Source organism: Diabrotica undecimpunctata, chromosome 8 (genome assembly GCF_040954645.1).
Source record: "Diabrotica undecimpunctata isolate CICGRU chromosome 8, icDiaUnde3, whole genome shotgun sequence".
Classification (NCBI taxonomy): domain Eukaryota; kingdom Metazoa; phylum Arthropoda; class Insecta; order Coleoptera; family Chrysomelidae; genus Diabrotica; species Diabrotica undecimpunctata.
Genome location: NC_092810.1, coordinates 18,547,686 through 18,563,106, shown reverse-complemented (window position 1 = coordinate 18,563,106; position 15,421 = coordinate 18,547,686). Strand labels below are relative to the sequence as shown.

The following is a 15,421-nucleotide window of genomic DNA, read 5'->3' as shown; positions in this document are numbered from 1 at the left end:
TAGAAAAGAATAATTATAATTAATTAAATAATCATATACTCCAAATTAAATAAACAATAAAAAATTCGACACAGTTTATAATGGTAATAGTAGGTAACAGGTAATAATTGAGGGTACGCGCTCGCGGTACATAAAAACGAAGAAAATTGGTCAACGGGGCAGTGAGTGCTAGGCGACCTAGGAGTGTGCTAATCGGTCAGCCGTCCCGGTGTGATCAGCTCAGTTAGCGCGGCATCGTATCCGACGGGAACGAAGAGAGTGTAAGTACCGAATTTTCGTCTCTCTTAGAATCGTGATAGCGTACAGTGCTCCCAGAGTTCATTCAGACTGTTCCTGAGTTCCAGTTCGGATTACAAGGCCGTATATTTTAGCTAGGGCCTAAATACGCTAAGGTAACTAAACATAAATACTAACCAATGGGGAAATACAAATAATAGTAGATTGTCCGCCTTTTAGACTCTTTAGTAAAGCCTCTTCTCGTCTCCCTTCGCAAAAATCAGATAAAACACTAATTAGCTATCTCGTATATCTTGTTGTATTAGTTGTAGATTTACGATTTATTAATATATAGTAAGTTTGAAAATTGGCTTTTGTTCTTTCCCGGCCCGTTTCAGGTAGAGACTAGAAGAGAACACACTTTTCGCTTTGTACATCTCTCCGGCTTCTAACGTAAGCCAATAACCTCTAACTCTTTACAGGGCCTGCATCTGAACGTCCTTCATCCCCTTATCCCAAATTTCCCTACCCTCTAGTAAAGCCGCGAGGGCGGAATCACGTCAGTTCGGACTAGTTGGACCAGTAAGCCTTGCCTCCGCTCGCAGAATTAAATATTACTTAACATTATAGACGAGGATGTTAAAATATTAACAGCGTTTATTACAGTGGTGACAGCGGTCTTTCCCGGCTGTATTACAGTATTAAAGAAAAATTTAATAACGAATAAAAAAATAATACGTGTTTAATGATTCTTTTCAGGTTGTTTCATAACACTAAAATATTATATAAGGTTAGCTCAAACGTTTTCAACTTCAAAAAGTTCAGTAATGTCTTCATTTAGCAATTCATCTTCAAAATTGTCTTAATTTTGATCTCTCGCTAGGTTATACATACTCGTAGAATGTTGCTGTATATTAGAACGTTTGAATCTTTTCAACCTTACAGCCACTTCCACTGGATCAAATAGTACCTAAACCTTCTCTTCCATACATAAAAAGTTATGTTTACTTTATATTCAGAATCTCCTTATAAGAACCCATTTCTATTATCTCCATTTAAACTTCTTATCAAGAATACAGAATTATTTATTCCTACCTGGTAGGTACCTAGAAAAACATCCAAGAAGTATCACGAAATTTTCAGAATTTAAAATCAATATTCCATATATTATATAGAAGATTTATTGAAAGTTTTGAAAATTTCTTACTACACTCTGGATATTTTGTATACTTGCTCTGAGTCTTTTTTATATATAATTGAATTTATTTTATGATTATTAAAATAATTTGGCAACCTAGGTACTTTGTGCATATTTTTCATTTTGGAATCCGATACTACTATTATTGAATCAGTAGCACCAATATCTCTTGAAAAAGGTTAATTAATCCATTTTTTAATTATCAAGATTACGAAAATACTGAATAGTATTTTCTATATTAGTTTTAGTATTAGAATTAGTATAGAAAGTAAATGAAAATATGTATACACCTACTTTTATAATCGTTTATTAGCAACTATTTACAATATTTTCTCAGAATATAGATCACTGTCGATTTACTTAATCTTAACCTTTTAAAAAAGTCTTTATTATTACAAAAATTAAAGTTTATAAACATTAAATATCATACTGATCATACTCTCCGATTTCATTAAATCTTTTAATATCCACGTCTCTAACCTACACTAAACAACAATATTTAAGTTAATTTTTGATGTCGCGCTAAACTACAACTGGATTAAAAAAAAATTAACAACAAGCCTAGTTACAAAAAGAACGAAACTAGTGATATACAGAACTCTTATCAAGCCCATCCTCACCTACGCGTCGGAAACATGGACGATGACAAAGAGCGATGAAGAACGTTTAAGATGCTTTGAACGTAAAATCCTCTGGCATATCTATGGAGGAGTACAGAAGGGCGGATTATGGCGTAGACGCTATAATTTCGAACTTTACCGCCTGTACGACAAACCTGATATTATTAGGTCCATCAAAATAAATCGGCTGCGGTGGTTAGGTCACATAGATAGAATGAATGAGATGTAACCGCCAAAACATATTTATAACCAAAGAATAAATGAAGTGAGAAGGAGAGGCAGACCCAGAGCACGATTTAAGGATCAGATGGAGGAAGACTTGAGAATGTTGGGAGTATTTATATTAATGTGTAATTAATATTTTTTGTATTATTAATTAAACGTACCGTTTCAAGAACAAAATATGATTGAAATGTCAGATGTTGGTAGTTCAGATTTCTTTCCTAGATGGCGTCGTTTGTTTACTGGACAAACGGTATGACTTGTCATCATAGCGTTTTATATAAATAGATTTTTTATGACACGCCTTAGAAACCGACAACTTAAAAGTTCCAATCTTAAATCATACAATTCATGCAATACAAAATACAGTATAAATTACAATATTACAAATTATTGGAAGCATAGCTTTCTTATCGCAGGCTATGGACGGAGCGGTAGATTGCACAGAGGTACGATAAAAAATAAAAACGACTGAATCGTAATGAAACGGTAACGACAGATCGCGTGACCTACGTTCTTCGCGCGACCACACTACATGGAGCAGTAAACGTAGTGCCATGCGCGTTTCTTCAAAAAATAAAATAAAGTAAAATAAATTAAATTAAAGTAAATTAAAAATCATCGCTCCGTGTGTAGGTGATACGAAAGCTATACTACCCCTCTTTGGTCACTGCCAGAGTGCCAAATCCTGTTTTTTTGTTTTAGTTTTACACTATAATCTTTTCAGATTTCTTCTCTACATTTGTTTATTACTTCATCATGAGTTTAATCTGCTACCGTTATAATTTTTTAGTTTTCTTTAATATTTTTTTTATTTAGCTTTACCTTTTAGCCTCTCGACAGCGTAGGTCACTGACACAGGTACAATTTTATTACATTACATTCCAAGAATATACAGCAACATTAAAATCGATAAATACATTAAATATTGGTACAATTATTAATTATTCAATTCTAAACTGTGCTTCTTCTAAATTTCCTGGTAAAGCCTGGTTTCACAGAGGAAATTAATAAGGTTTTGGAATTGATCTGGCGAGCTGAGAATATTTTGTAGGTTTCGACTCAAAAGATTATTTTTCTATTGTTGTTGAAATGGGAACAGTCTACGAGAATATATTTAGCAGATAGAATATTACCACAGTGTGTACATGTAGGTGGATCTTGGGAAGTCATTAAATGTTTATGAGTTAGTCTTGTATGTCCGATTCTAAGTCGGCGAATTAAGATTTTGTTTTTTCGTGTCATGGAAGGAAACTCAAGCTTTTTAACGGTGGGATGGATGTCACAAAGCTTGGAAGGGATTTTATTCCAGTGATCTTGCCAAGACATTTGGATGATATTTTTAAAATACGACTGTAAATCTGTATGTAGTTGTATGTTTTCAGTCTCTATATTAGAAGACGCGGCTTGTTTTGCAAAGAGGTCAGCTAGTTCGTTACCAGGGATTCGTACATGATACGGAATCCAGATCATAGGTGTGGACACTCCCAGTGAGATTAAACTATCAAAAGAGTTTTGAATAGCTTGGACCAAAGGATGTACCGTGTACATACTTTTGAGAGAATAGATATACGCTAAAGAGTCTGTACACATTGCTACTTATTTTATATTCTGGTGATAATAAGTTTGTGGCTTGGAGAATAGAGAAGAATTCAGCAGTATGTATGCAGCAGAAGAGAGGGAGCTTACAAGATATGAATAAATCTGTTTGAAGTTACAGTGCATTCAACACCTACAGGACTCTTAGAAGCATCTGAGTATACAATTTGGTCAAATCTGTTGTTAGCAATTAAGTCTTTGCCTTAAAGGTTTGCCTTAGAAATTGTGGATTTGTCTAATGCTTATCATAATTAGTTAACGAGAGATTAAAATCTGCTATCAATTTATTTCAGGGAGGTTTAGGTGATATTAGTATTTAGGTGATAGTTGTGGCTGAAAGATCGATATTATTTAGATGTAGTGAGAGATACTGTGGCATAGATTGAAGTTTAATAGGGGAAGAAGAGTTTAAAAGGTCACTACTTAGTAATTTACGTTTGTCCACGAAGCGTGGGGAGACGACGTATATCTTGGCTGCGCAATTTAAGAGACTGGTTCCAGTGAACATCTAACCAATTATTTAGAGCAACAGCTTCAAAAATACGAATAGCAATGATGATTTCCAAACTCAGTAGCGAAGGGGGCACTTGAAGAAGAAGACTTAGTAATTTATAGGCTGGATTTTCTGTATTAACTGAGATTCGAGACGAATATTTTAAAAGGAGTTGCGGCGACGAAGCCAGAGAGGAAGTTCATTAGCTTCTCTGTATAAACGCTCTGCGGGGCTCGACCTGAAGGCTCCAAGATTCGAAGTGCAGTGTTGTATACAGAAGTTTGAAATCTGATGGGCTAGCTGACATATAAATGAAACTGCAGTAATCTATTTTAGAACGAATAAGACATTTATAAATCTGAAGCAAGGAGTCTTCGTCTAACAATGATGATTGGACAGAGTTTTTAATATGTTAAGGTTTTTTCGTGCACTTAGTTTCGAGATCTTTTAAATGGCATTTCCAAGTAAGTTTATCTTTAATAATTTGAATCCATATTTGTCGCGCCCTTTCTTCTGCATTTTTTGAAGTTATACTTCTATACGCGCACTCCACGTTGGAAATTTGTATGGGAGTGAATCTGTGAAATCATTACATATGTAAGATAATGAGTAAGAGAGAGACAGAAGATATATTTCCTCTCTCGAATATAAAAATGTTCCTTTTGTATATATAATTTAATATTATATATATTATATAAAGATATATATACATATAATATTATACATATAATAAAATATTTATTAATGTAATGTGTAATATATACAATGTTCTACCTAAGGATTTAAAGCAACTTTCGATGAATAAATTTAAAGTAAGTCTGAAAAGATACCTTTTGAGATTTTCTTTTTACTCTGTTAATGAATAGTTTGATCACTTCAAGGCAGTAACATGAACATGGATGTACTCACTATGTTGGTATATGTCTTATTGAAGTTATACTTCTATACGCGCGCTCCACGTTGGAAATTTGTATGGGAGTGAATCTGTGAAATCATTACATATGTAAGATAATGAGTAAGAGAGAGACAGAAGATATATTTTCTCTCTCTTCCTCTCTCGAATATAAAAATGTTCCTTTTGTATATATAATTTAATATTATATATATTATATAAATATATATATACATATAATATTATACATATAATAAAATATTTATTAATATTATTATTTATGTGATATGTTTTGTATTATTTATTAAATGTTCATAATTATATTAGTCTTTTGTATTTCAAAATAATAATCTCAATAAATCACTGTATGATCCAGAACTGTCAATTTTGAAATACATTTGTGTCATGTCCTCGGTAGTATAGTAGTCAGTATCCCCGCCTGTCACGCGGGAGACCGGGGTTCCATTCCCAGTCGCGGAGGACTTTTTTATTAATATTATTACATTATTGTCATTTTTAAATACTTGATATTGCATTTTAATTTGTATTGTATTATTATATGGAATTATGTTGCACTGTATTGTAGTGTATTTTTTTTATGTATATTATTGTCATTTTTAAAATACTTATGAATATTGCAGTTTAATTTGTATTGTATTATTATATTAATAACAAAATAAACAATGAATTTTACTGCAGAGTATGTGTAAAACAATTTTTGCATTCAACTCCTTTCATACGTATATGAAAATAAAAATATATATTTTCATCAAAATATTTATTCAATCCTTCATTGTTAGTAAGTTGTTATTAATTCTGTTTCTCTTTCTGCTATGTCTTACCTATAGAATTACATATGTAATGACTGTGCAGATTGACTCCCAAATAAATTTGTAACGGCGAATGCGTGTATAGAAGTGTAACTTCCACCGGCAGTTCCACTGGACTGCCACACCCGTTTTTTTTTTTCTCTGTAGCACTAGTTTTGACATTATTTCACTTCGCATTCTTCACTTCATTCGTTTCATTAAAATTTTAATTAAACACAGCTTAAAATATTTTTCCATTTAAATTTTGTATAGATCGTTCTGCAGTTCAACTTCGCAGACTGACCACAAGATGCCTCTGCCATCGTGCGTATAGCGAATAGCTACTGTAAAACATATCATAAGAAAGTAGCGTCTGAACGATATTTTTTAATGCATTTTGTTCTAGGCAAGACCTGGATACAATTTTTGATTCAGAATGGAGCTTCAATATCATCTATAAATTTTATCAAAAAAATGATGTCGATCGAGATTGATGGATTTTTAAAATATGTGTATCAGCCCAAAGGTCCCAAAGAACCAATTAATTATAGTTATTTACCATCGTTTAGCATAGTTAGGGCCATTGGCGAATTTATTAAAACATGGGTAAGGAAACTGAATAATAAACAAAATATTTTTATTGTGTGTACCCAATTTATAAAACATGTACATATGAAGATCAAAAGTACAGCTACTAAACATATTTTACTACCTGTCACAAGGAAATCTGGAATATTGTGTATCTAATAGTAAAAACCATACTTTTCCAAACGACGATGCAGGTTAGTGGCCGAGGCACCAGCTGAGGCTAACAATCATCGAAGTTCGGAAATGTGTTTTTATTACGAGGTACACATACTATTTTTTCTGAAATCGCATTCAATATTAGATACTTAAAAATGCAGCATTAAAAAAAAATACATAAAAAAATACTTGTGTCATCTACTATTATAATTAAAGAAATGTCAAACGCGTCAGTCGTGTTCTATAGTAGAAGACACAGTTAGAATGCAGTGTTGATCTTACGGCGCGCAGCGATGCCGCTCATGTCGGCACATGAGCGGCACAGGTGTGTGGTAGTTTGGTGGTAGACTGAAATCTGAGATATTTCTCATTAACTAACACTAATCGCAATCCATATCTAAATCGTCCTCATCCTCTGAATCATCTCCTATATTATTTATCACCGGTTCAATATCTTCCTGCAAATTGTCCACCGCAAACGTGGTTCACATAATTTTGCACTGCTTTTAAGATACGCGTTGGTAAACTTCTTTTATCACCGTTCTACCGTTTTTTCTTTAAAATCGTCTTTGTTTGAAGCCACATACCTTTTCATTTGACTCCACACCATCTCAATCGGGTTCAGCTCGCAATGGTAAGGCGGCAGTCACAAATTCTTAAAGCCATATTTATCTGCAATTGTTTCAATTTTGTACTTGTACTAGTCTCTAAATCCACAGTATCCAGTATCCACAAAACTATGTGCAGTGATCAAGAAAAGGGAAGAGGAAGAAAGACTGCTAAACCAACGCTAAAGGTAAGAGTGAATGATGCTGAAAGGTGAAGCTAGAAAAGTGGGTCACACTGTATGAGTTGGAATGCGTGAGTCAGACTGTGGGGAAGGAGCAAATGCCCATCTGGAAATAATGCCGAACTAGGAGCGATGAGTGTCTTCTACGCGCTACCTGGAATGAGACAGGGAACCTCCTTGCTGATGAATAGAGTGTGGATGTGTATGAATGGAGAATGAATGAATAAAGGTAGTGATTCGGAAGTGATGCCGGCCTTACAGCGGATATTCCGCTTCCGGATCGCTGGATGACAGAGGAGGGTCTGGTTTAGCAGGTAGGCTTTCGGCGTAGACTGGCGACGAGAGGGCATTTTAAAGTACCTCGGGAACTATCGCCGGGAGTACGAAGAACGAATCCTGCACTAAAGTTAGTCATGCGGCGTCCTGGACTGAGATGTCTTTTGAAGATTCCAGACCCCCCTGTATAAAGACGAAAAAAAAAAGTATCCACAAATCTACAGTATCCAGTAATTCACTTTTTAGGTAGTTTTCCTCGAAGAAAATGTTCTTTTCGATTAGCCAATCCTTGATTTGCCTTTTGTTCCACAATTTTATCGGAAAATCAAATTTGCGGGAGTGATATGACGCGTTAACCAAAACAACAACGTTTTCCTTGTCTTTCGGCAAGTTTGGAATTAACGTCTTCTCAAACCATTCTTCATATAGATCACGGTCAATTTCGTTATGGTAATCAGCGGTTATATCAGGAGTAACATCAGAACTGAGTAAATATGTGACCAATTTTGTACCAGTCTCGGATAGAATAATATTATTCCAAACGATGACGATGAAGTTGACAAGTTGTATGATTAGATCCAAGACATCTTACAGAAACTTAATAAACACAAAATTTCATATATTATAGGCGACTTTAATGCAAAAATTGGGGAAGGTCGACGAGGTCAGACTGTAGGTCCTTATGGTCTAGGACAACCTAACGATCGAGGATAGAGATTGTATGAATTTTGTAATATGATCATTGCAAACACCTGATATAAACTACCCAAGCGACGACTATACACTTGGAAAGCCCCATTTGATTATGGCAATAACACTGAGTCATCAAGAAATCAAATAGACTATATACTTGTAAATGAGCGTTTCCAAAAAGCCGTCAAAAAAGTCACTACATTTCCTGGGGCAGATATTGGATCTGATCATCAACCACTTGTAGCAGATATTAAACTAAGGTTAAAACGAATTCAGCGACAAAAACCAAAAACCAATGTACTTAACTTTGACGATATAAACATAAAACATAACATTAAAAAAGAATTTAACAATAGAATAAAAAACATCGGAGAACAACTAGAAGATCCAGAAGAACTATGGAGTGGATTTAAAAACCATGTTAACGAAATCTCCACAAACAATGATTATAGAAAAAATTTAATCAAGAAAATTAAATGGATGACAGACGACATCTTGAAATTAATGGAACAATGTCGACTGATAAAATCTAATGAAACAGAATATAGACACCTACAGAGAAGAATAAAAAAAGAGATCAAATTAGCCAAAGAAAAATGGATGAGAGAAAGGTGCGACGAATTGTAGGATGTAATATCTAAACACGACTTATTTAATGTGCACAAAAAACTAAAAGAAATGAGTAACATATTTAAAAAATGAGTTCCCTCTGTACTCGTTGGCAATAATAACAAAATTATTGTAAATGAGCACGAAATAAGAAAAGAATGGCAGCTGTATATATCAGAGTTGTTTGAAGATGACAGGAATAATATTGCCGAATTCTACCAAAACTGTACTGACGGCCCAGAAATTATGAAATGCGAGGTAGAACACGCTATAAATAATGCTAAAATTAGAAAAGCTTGTGGTCTGAGTTACCCTGTTTGAAATTCACGACAGGTACTGGCAATGGGTCCATGATGTAGGTACTTTCACCCACTTGCGAAAATTAAATAGAATTGAGCTTTCATCGTTTTTGCTAACAAGTTTTTGGTCTAATGGCCAGTACCCAAATCGACAAAGAAGCATGTTTGCTTTGCGTGGACAATGGGGACTAAAACTGATTCGCTTCTCCTAATGACTTTATAATGATCTTTATTTCCCAAAGATTGTGTTAACAATGGAAGCTATTGAAAATAGATAAACTATCGACAATAGGTTTTTGTTATATTTTACTTTTTTTATCGTATTTATCTTCATGTTATTGCTTAGTTCGACAATGTAACTCTCTTATTTATACATCGATAATTGAATCATGGTTTAGTTGAAACAATAATGATAGTCTTTTATACAACCATAGGCAATTGTATTGTGCGCATATATTCCAGTGCTATGATTATTAAATCCGGTACTGATGCGCCACTTAGGGCAAACCGGCAACGTGGTCGGCTGTTCTCCCGTAAGAAATACATTGCCTATCTTACCTGCACTGCATTCTAACTGTGGCTTCTACTATAGTATTCAAATTTCCCCAAACAGTCCGACAATAATATTCTCGACCTATGTTGAAAACATTCCCATCATGTTTTTCAATTTGATTCAATTTACCATCGTAATCACACGCTCTACATCAATATGTAAACGAAATATTTTGTTTAAGGTCAACAAATGGAGAGGAAGCATACACGATAAACTTTATCTTGAATGTTTGAACATATATAGCGTGGAATACAGCAAACCCTTACCTCCACTGGACTGGAGTTTTTTACATGACTTGCTGGTCGATCCAAAAACGAAAGAATATGCTGTGGATATCGCTTCCCATCAGGTGGTGATGTCTGGTACCGCTAGGAGGTTGATCGAAGGATATTTGGTAGAGTTAACCAATAATCCACAGGTAAATCGATATTGCAACATTCCAAATATAAATGTGCTTTAATTGAGACTTTAATGAGATACAAAGAAGTATATGATCTTTACATACACATCTTACACAGTCGAAGATATTTTACGGCATATTTTGTTAATTATAAAGGTTATGCAATAATTTAGTTACTTTTAAGAAAACGTACTAGTAGATCTAATAGTAATATTTAAATGTTTATAAATAAAGTTTTAAAGCAGCCTATGCCTTACGAGCATACGTCTGCATTTGTATTTGTTCTCTCAATTTCAAGTTTATTAGTTATCATGAGGCATGCGCAAGTTTGTACAAATTCAAATTCAAAGACCGATAACACCTCTTTGGATATTCATCACTTAAGTGATAGCGTACCAAAGATAGCATGTATTTATATGGGCACGAACGAAAAAATTTAATAATTCAAGTCAATGTGCAAAATAAATCTTCCAGAAACTTTCTGTAACGCCCTCGGCCCTCGAAAAAGTGAAGGTGTGGATGGAAAGCTGGCGGTCGAGAAGACTGAGGCTATGATCCTCAAGGATCCGAGAGTCAGAATCCATATAGCTTTTGTCCTGAAGGAACAAAGACTCTTACCTGCTAAAAAAGTAAATTACTTGGGAGTAGTATTTGCAGGCCAGGGGAGAGGACTGCGGCGCTGACAAAGATTATGCCCAACGTAGGAGGACCAGAGACTGAGAAAAGCAGGATTTTAATGGAAATGGTCCACTCTAATGGCAGTAAGTGCTTATCATCCAGAAATGCAGGATGATGCTAAAGAAATTCCAACGAAAAGCACTACTCAGGATAACTCGTGCATACAGAACAATATCAACGGTGGCCATACAGTTGATTGAGGGTGTATTACCCATCCACCTGTTGGTGAACGAAAGCGCAGAAACCTACGACAAGGATGAGTGGACGAGGGTATTGCGTTGTAAGTGCGTTGACAGAGACACTAATTACTTTTTCGTCCAGTTCACAACAAGCACGGCTTCTTCAACGTGTGCCTGGAAAGGGTAGTAAAGGTTGCGGATGAAAACTGCACAGACTGGTAGGGTGGCTGACACAGCTGAGTACTGTCTGTATTCGAGGGCAGAATGTTCGACGAAGACAGAAATTAATTACACAAGAAGGTAGGTAGGTAGTGGAAGTGTAAACAGCATAGTGCAGGCAGCAATGACGGGAACTAAGGGAAATAAGGGACACGGCTTGTATTGGTCTTTAGAATATTTACCACCTTCTTCCCTTAAAAAAAAATAAAAGTTATACTTCTTATTTTCTTATATATTAATATATTTAATCTTAGATTGCAGATATAGAACACACGTTTAGAAATTTAAAATTTTTGTCAAGAAGTATTCAACCAATGATTTTGAGGCCTTTCATTGAAAATTGTATGTGGTTTGCCATTCAAGCATATAATCAGGACCACCCTGAATTGTTACTTAAAATTTTTGATTACTTAAAAAGTGTACTTCAGCAAGAAAACATTCAAGAAACCAATAAAGTGACTATAATAGAAGTTGTGGGTAGCATTATCTTCGTAACAGATGTTAATTTAAAAGTAAGTATGCATGTTTTACCAAGGTAATTGATTTGAGTTTTGCACAATCGAGTTCTGGCTTACTAAGAATGCGTTAACTGTGATCTTTTAGCATTTGTACCTTACTACTATGGTTTTAAAAACTGGATATTATTAAAAAACCTCTGCTATATCAGCTTGATTTTGGATTAAAGGGAATGTTTATGAAAAATTTATTAGATTGATAAATAAAGTTATTATATTTAATTTAAACAATATGCATTTAAGGATAACCTCGTATCTCGTGAATAATTTGTTTTTAGGACATATTAGGGTAAAAGATAGACAAATCAAAGGTTTTTTATATTTTATTTTTGTAATTATTAGAAAAAAAAAGGTGGTACCATGTGGAACCACCAGGCCACAAACGAAAAAATTATTTAGCGTGAAATGGAATAAAACAATTTTTTTTTGAGATAGACATAAACCTACTTTACATGTAGTACAGTGCCATCTTGTACGATGAGGAGTTGCCTTGGTACTGCAGTATGTACAACGTACTTTGTCAGTTCTTATTTCTAGAGGAACTTGTTTTTTTGAACCTGTTACTGGTGCTTGGTTCGTCCATGGTTCTTCTTCCAAATTTTGGCATTTGGGGGTCTGCTCCAATCAAACCGGCTGCCACAGCAATTTTAAATTCTTTCCAAGACATTTTCGTATCAGTTTTTGATTGTTGAAAATTATATATGAGTTTAGTAGTGTTAGGTCAACAAAATGGAAAAAAATCTATGCCAGCACTTTTTGAATTTTCTATCCAATTCGTAGCAAGATACTAACATATCAGACTTATCTACGAAGCCCATATATTTGTTGTAATCTTGTACTAATTGTTTGCAATTAATTTCTACTGATGTCCCATCCTTTTCTTTTCTCTTCACATTTTCTTCAGGTTTGTGAAAATTGCTTAGCAAATGAATGGATTTTTTATCCATCCATTGCAAAACTAGCACGCCGTCTTCACTCATTCTCCAGTTTGAGTCACCCCTTTTCATTTTTTTATTTGTTTTAAGTTCATTTGGAAAACCTTTTCTATCTTTTCGAGTTGTTCCACATGCGTAGATTTTGTCGCGTTGTAATGCAATAGAATTAAAATAGTTATCGAAATAAACTTCATAATTTTTTCCAACTAAATCTCTTATAAGATCTTTTATTACTCTTGCCCCGAGGTTTTGCTTCTTTACATCTTTTACTTTTTCCGTATATATTTAAAATTGTAAAACTTATCCTGACTGATCAGCACGTGCTCATACCTTATATCCCCTTTTTATGGGCTTCATCGGCATATATTGGCGTAAACTACTTCGTCCCTTGAACCTCATCATCGATTCGTCTATTGATTGTTGCCTGCTGGGATAAAATGAGCTGTTATAAGTACTTGAAAGTTCCTCTAGCAATGGCCGCACTTTGTAGAGTTTATCATAATTGCCATTACCTTTCTTAGGTTGTAATAAATTGTCATTTATAAGAAGATGAGTAAGCAACCATCCAAATCTGTCACGCGATATATATGAAGAAATAAACTGATCCCTGATAACAAAATTTGCAGACCAAAAATCTCTATAACTGGGCAACTTTTTCACACCCATCAAAAGATTTATTCCCAAAAAACACTTTATTTCTTCAAGTATTGTGGTAGTGTTGTTTTTGTTATTTTCTTGGACTACATATAAATTAGTTTGGGAAACAAGTGTAATTCAACAGGTTCTCACTAAACAAAAATGATAGAGGAGTCTCTATAGTATAGGAACATTTGGTCCAACGTTTTCTGAGAAAGGACGGAGTTGAGCGGCATTATTTGGGTCGGTGGTCCATTTTAACTCATTAAGAATAGCAACTGATACCTCGTCTTCACCACAGTCACTGTCATGCGCAACATCTTTATTGTCTGAAATATCGTTTTGTTCATCTAAAACAGCTGACTCCAAAGCTATGTCGATATCTCCATCCTCGTTCTCATCAAAATCGGATACGTCAGATCCATGCGATGGGATATCTGTTAGTAAAGCGTAAGCGTCATTACGCGCCTATTTTCACCTATTGGAACCACCAATCAAAATATCAAAATTCACCTAGTTATCTACGTAGATCATAAAGACTCAATACGGTAATACATAAATACGTCTACTTATTAACAAATTAACATAATACATACCTTTTATCGGTAGAAGAATGTTTGTTTATTTACAACAATAAATAACCTCACTGTCATTCACTTGTGAGCGCGCCAAATGTATTATGTACACTATGCATGACTGCTCCTGGAATTTTGTAATCGCGTGGGAAGTGAAATACACGATGTATACATCGCATTTCGTCTGATCCCAGCGCACGATTACTCGGGCAGTAGGAAAAAATTTGTTTAAAGGTGGTTTCACCGTGGAGCCACTAACCCGCTAAGGGTTAAATAACAAGAGGGTCACTTCATGTGAAAGGTTACCAAAATTTGATTTCAAAAATATATTACACTCATAATTTTTGCTTATTTATTAACTGACTAAATAGTAAAAATTTTCCAATTGCTACATTAAAATATTTTAATAATAAACTCATAATGTTAGTTTATTAGGTGTCAAAAATGTTTACCATTTCCAAGATCCAACTACAACAGAAAATTGAAATATGGGAACAAAGAATATTAAGAAGAATTTTTGGAGGAAAGTTGACAGAAATAGGATGGGAGCCAAGAACAAATGCTGAAATTTTAGAAATGCTCGGCGAAGGAAGAATAAGCGATTTTGTCAAAGCTAGAAGATAGCAGTGGCTAGGGCATCTTGTTATAATGGAGGACAGTGGAGAGGTAAAGAACATAGCATGGAGAACACCGGTAGATAAGAGGAAAAGAGGCAGACCGAGGGGAAGATAGAGGGAAGCAGGAAGATCTACAAGGAAGATCTACAAGAAAAGAAGATAGAAAATTGGAGGAAAGAAGCTAGAGACAGAAGGAGATGGAAAAAAATTACTAAGCTATGGGCCTAAAACGGCCTGCTACAAGCTTTTATATATTTCTTCTTAGGAAACTTTATATCATTTATTACTTTGATTAATGTTTTGTTTATATATTGTCTATATATTAATTTTTGATTTTACTAACTTACCAACTTTTGTTTTTAGTTATTCGATCTTTTGTGTCAAGTTATCGTTGTTTCACCATCAAACTTACTGGAGGTTGCAAAGTTTGATATAGTTGATAATGAGGAGGGTTTTAGAAAAAGTGTTAAAATTAGGTGCGCTTTAGCAAGAAGTGTCAAATTTGCACCTATGAATTGGTTAAATCTACTTATTGACGTTTGGAGTACTAATTTTAGGTTTGTATTAAATTGTCGTTATTATATTGACTTTACAAAGAAGCGCTTGTTATATCCGGACGACTACAGTACCTCGTGCGAGTAATGATTCACAAAG

At 34.4% G+C, this 15,421-nt stretch overlaps 1 protein-coding gene across 1 annotated transcript in view; it reads left to right on the top strand.

Moving 5' to 3' along the window:
* The window catches only part of LOC140447244 (uncharacterized), a 38,404-nt gene that overhangs the window by 16,021 nt on the left and 6,962 nt on the right, over positions 1 to 15,421 (top strand). The window contains exons 8-11 of the mRNA XM_072539785.1: positions 6,456 to 6,655; positions 10,195 to 10,431; positions 11,744 to 12,001; positions 15,131 to 15,324. Of these exons, the coding sequence (XP_072395886.1) occupies positions 6,456 to 6,655; positions 10,195 to 10,431; positions 11,744 to 12,001; positions 15,131 to 15,324 (889 nt within the window). The remainder of the gene's footprint in view (positions 1 to 6,455; positions 6,656 to 10,194; positions 10,432 to 11,743; positions 12,002 to 15,130; positions 15,325 to 15,421) is intronic.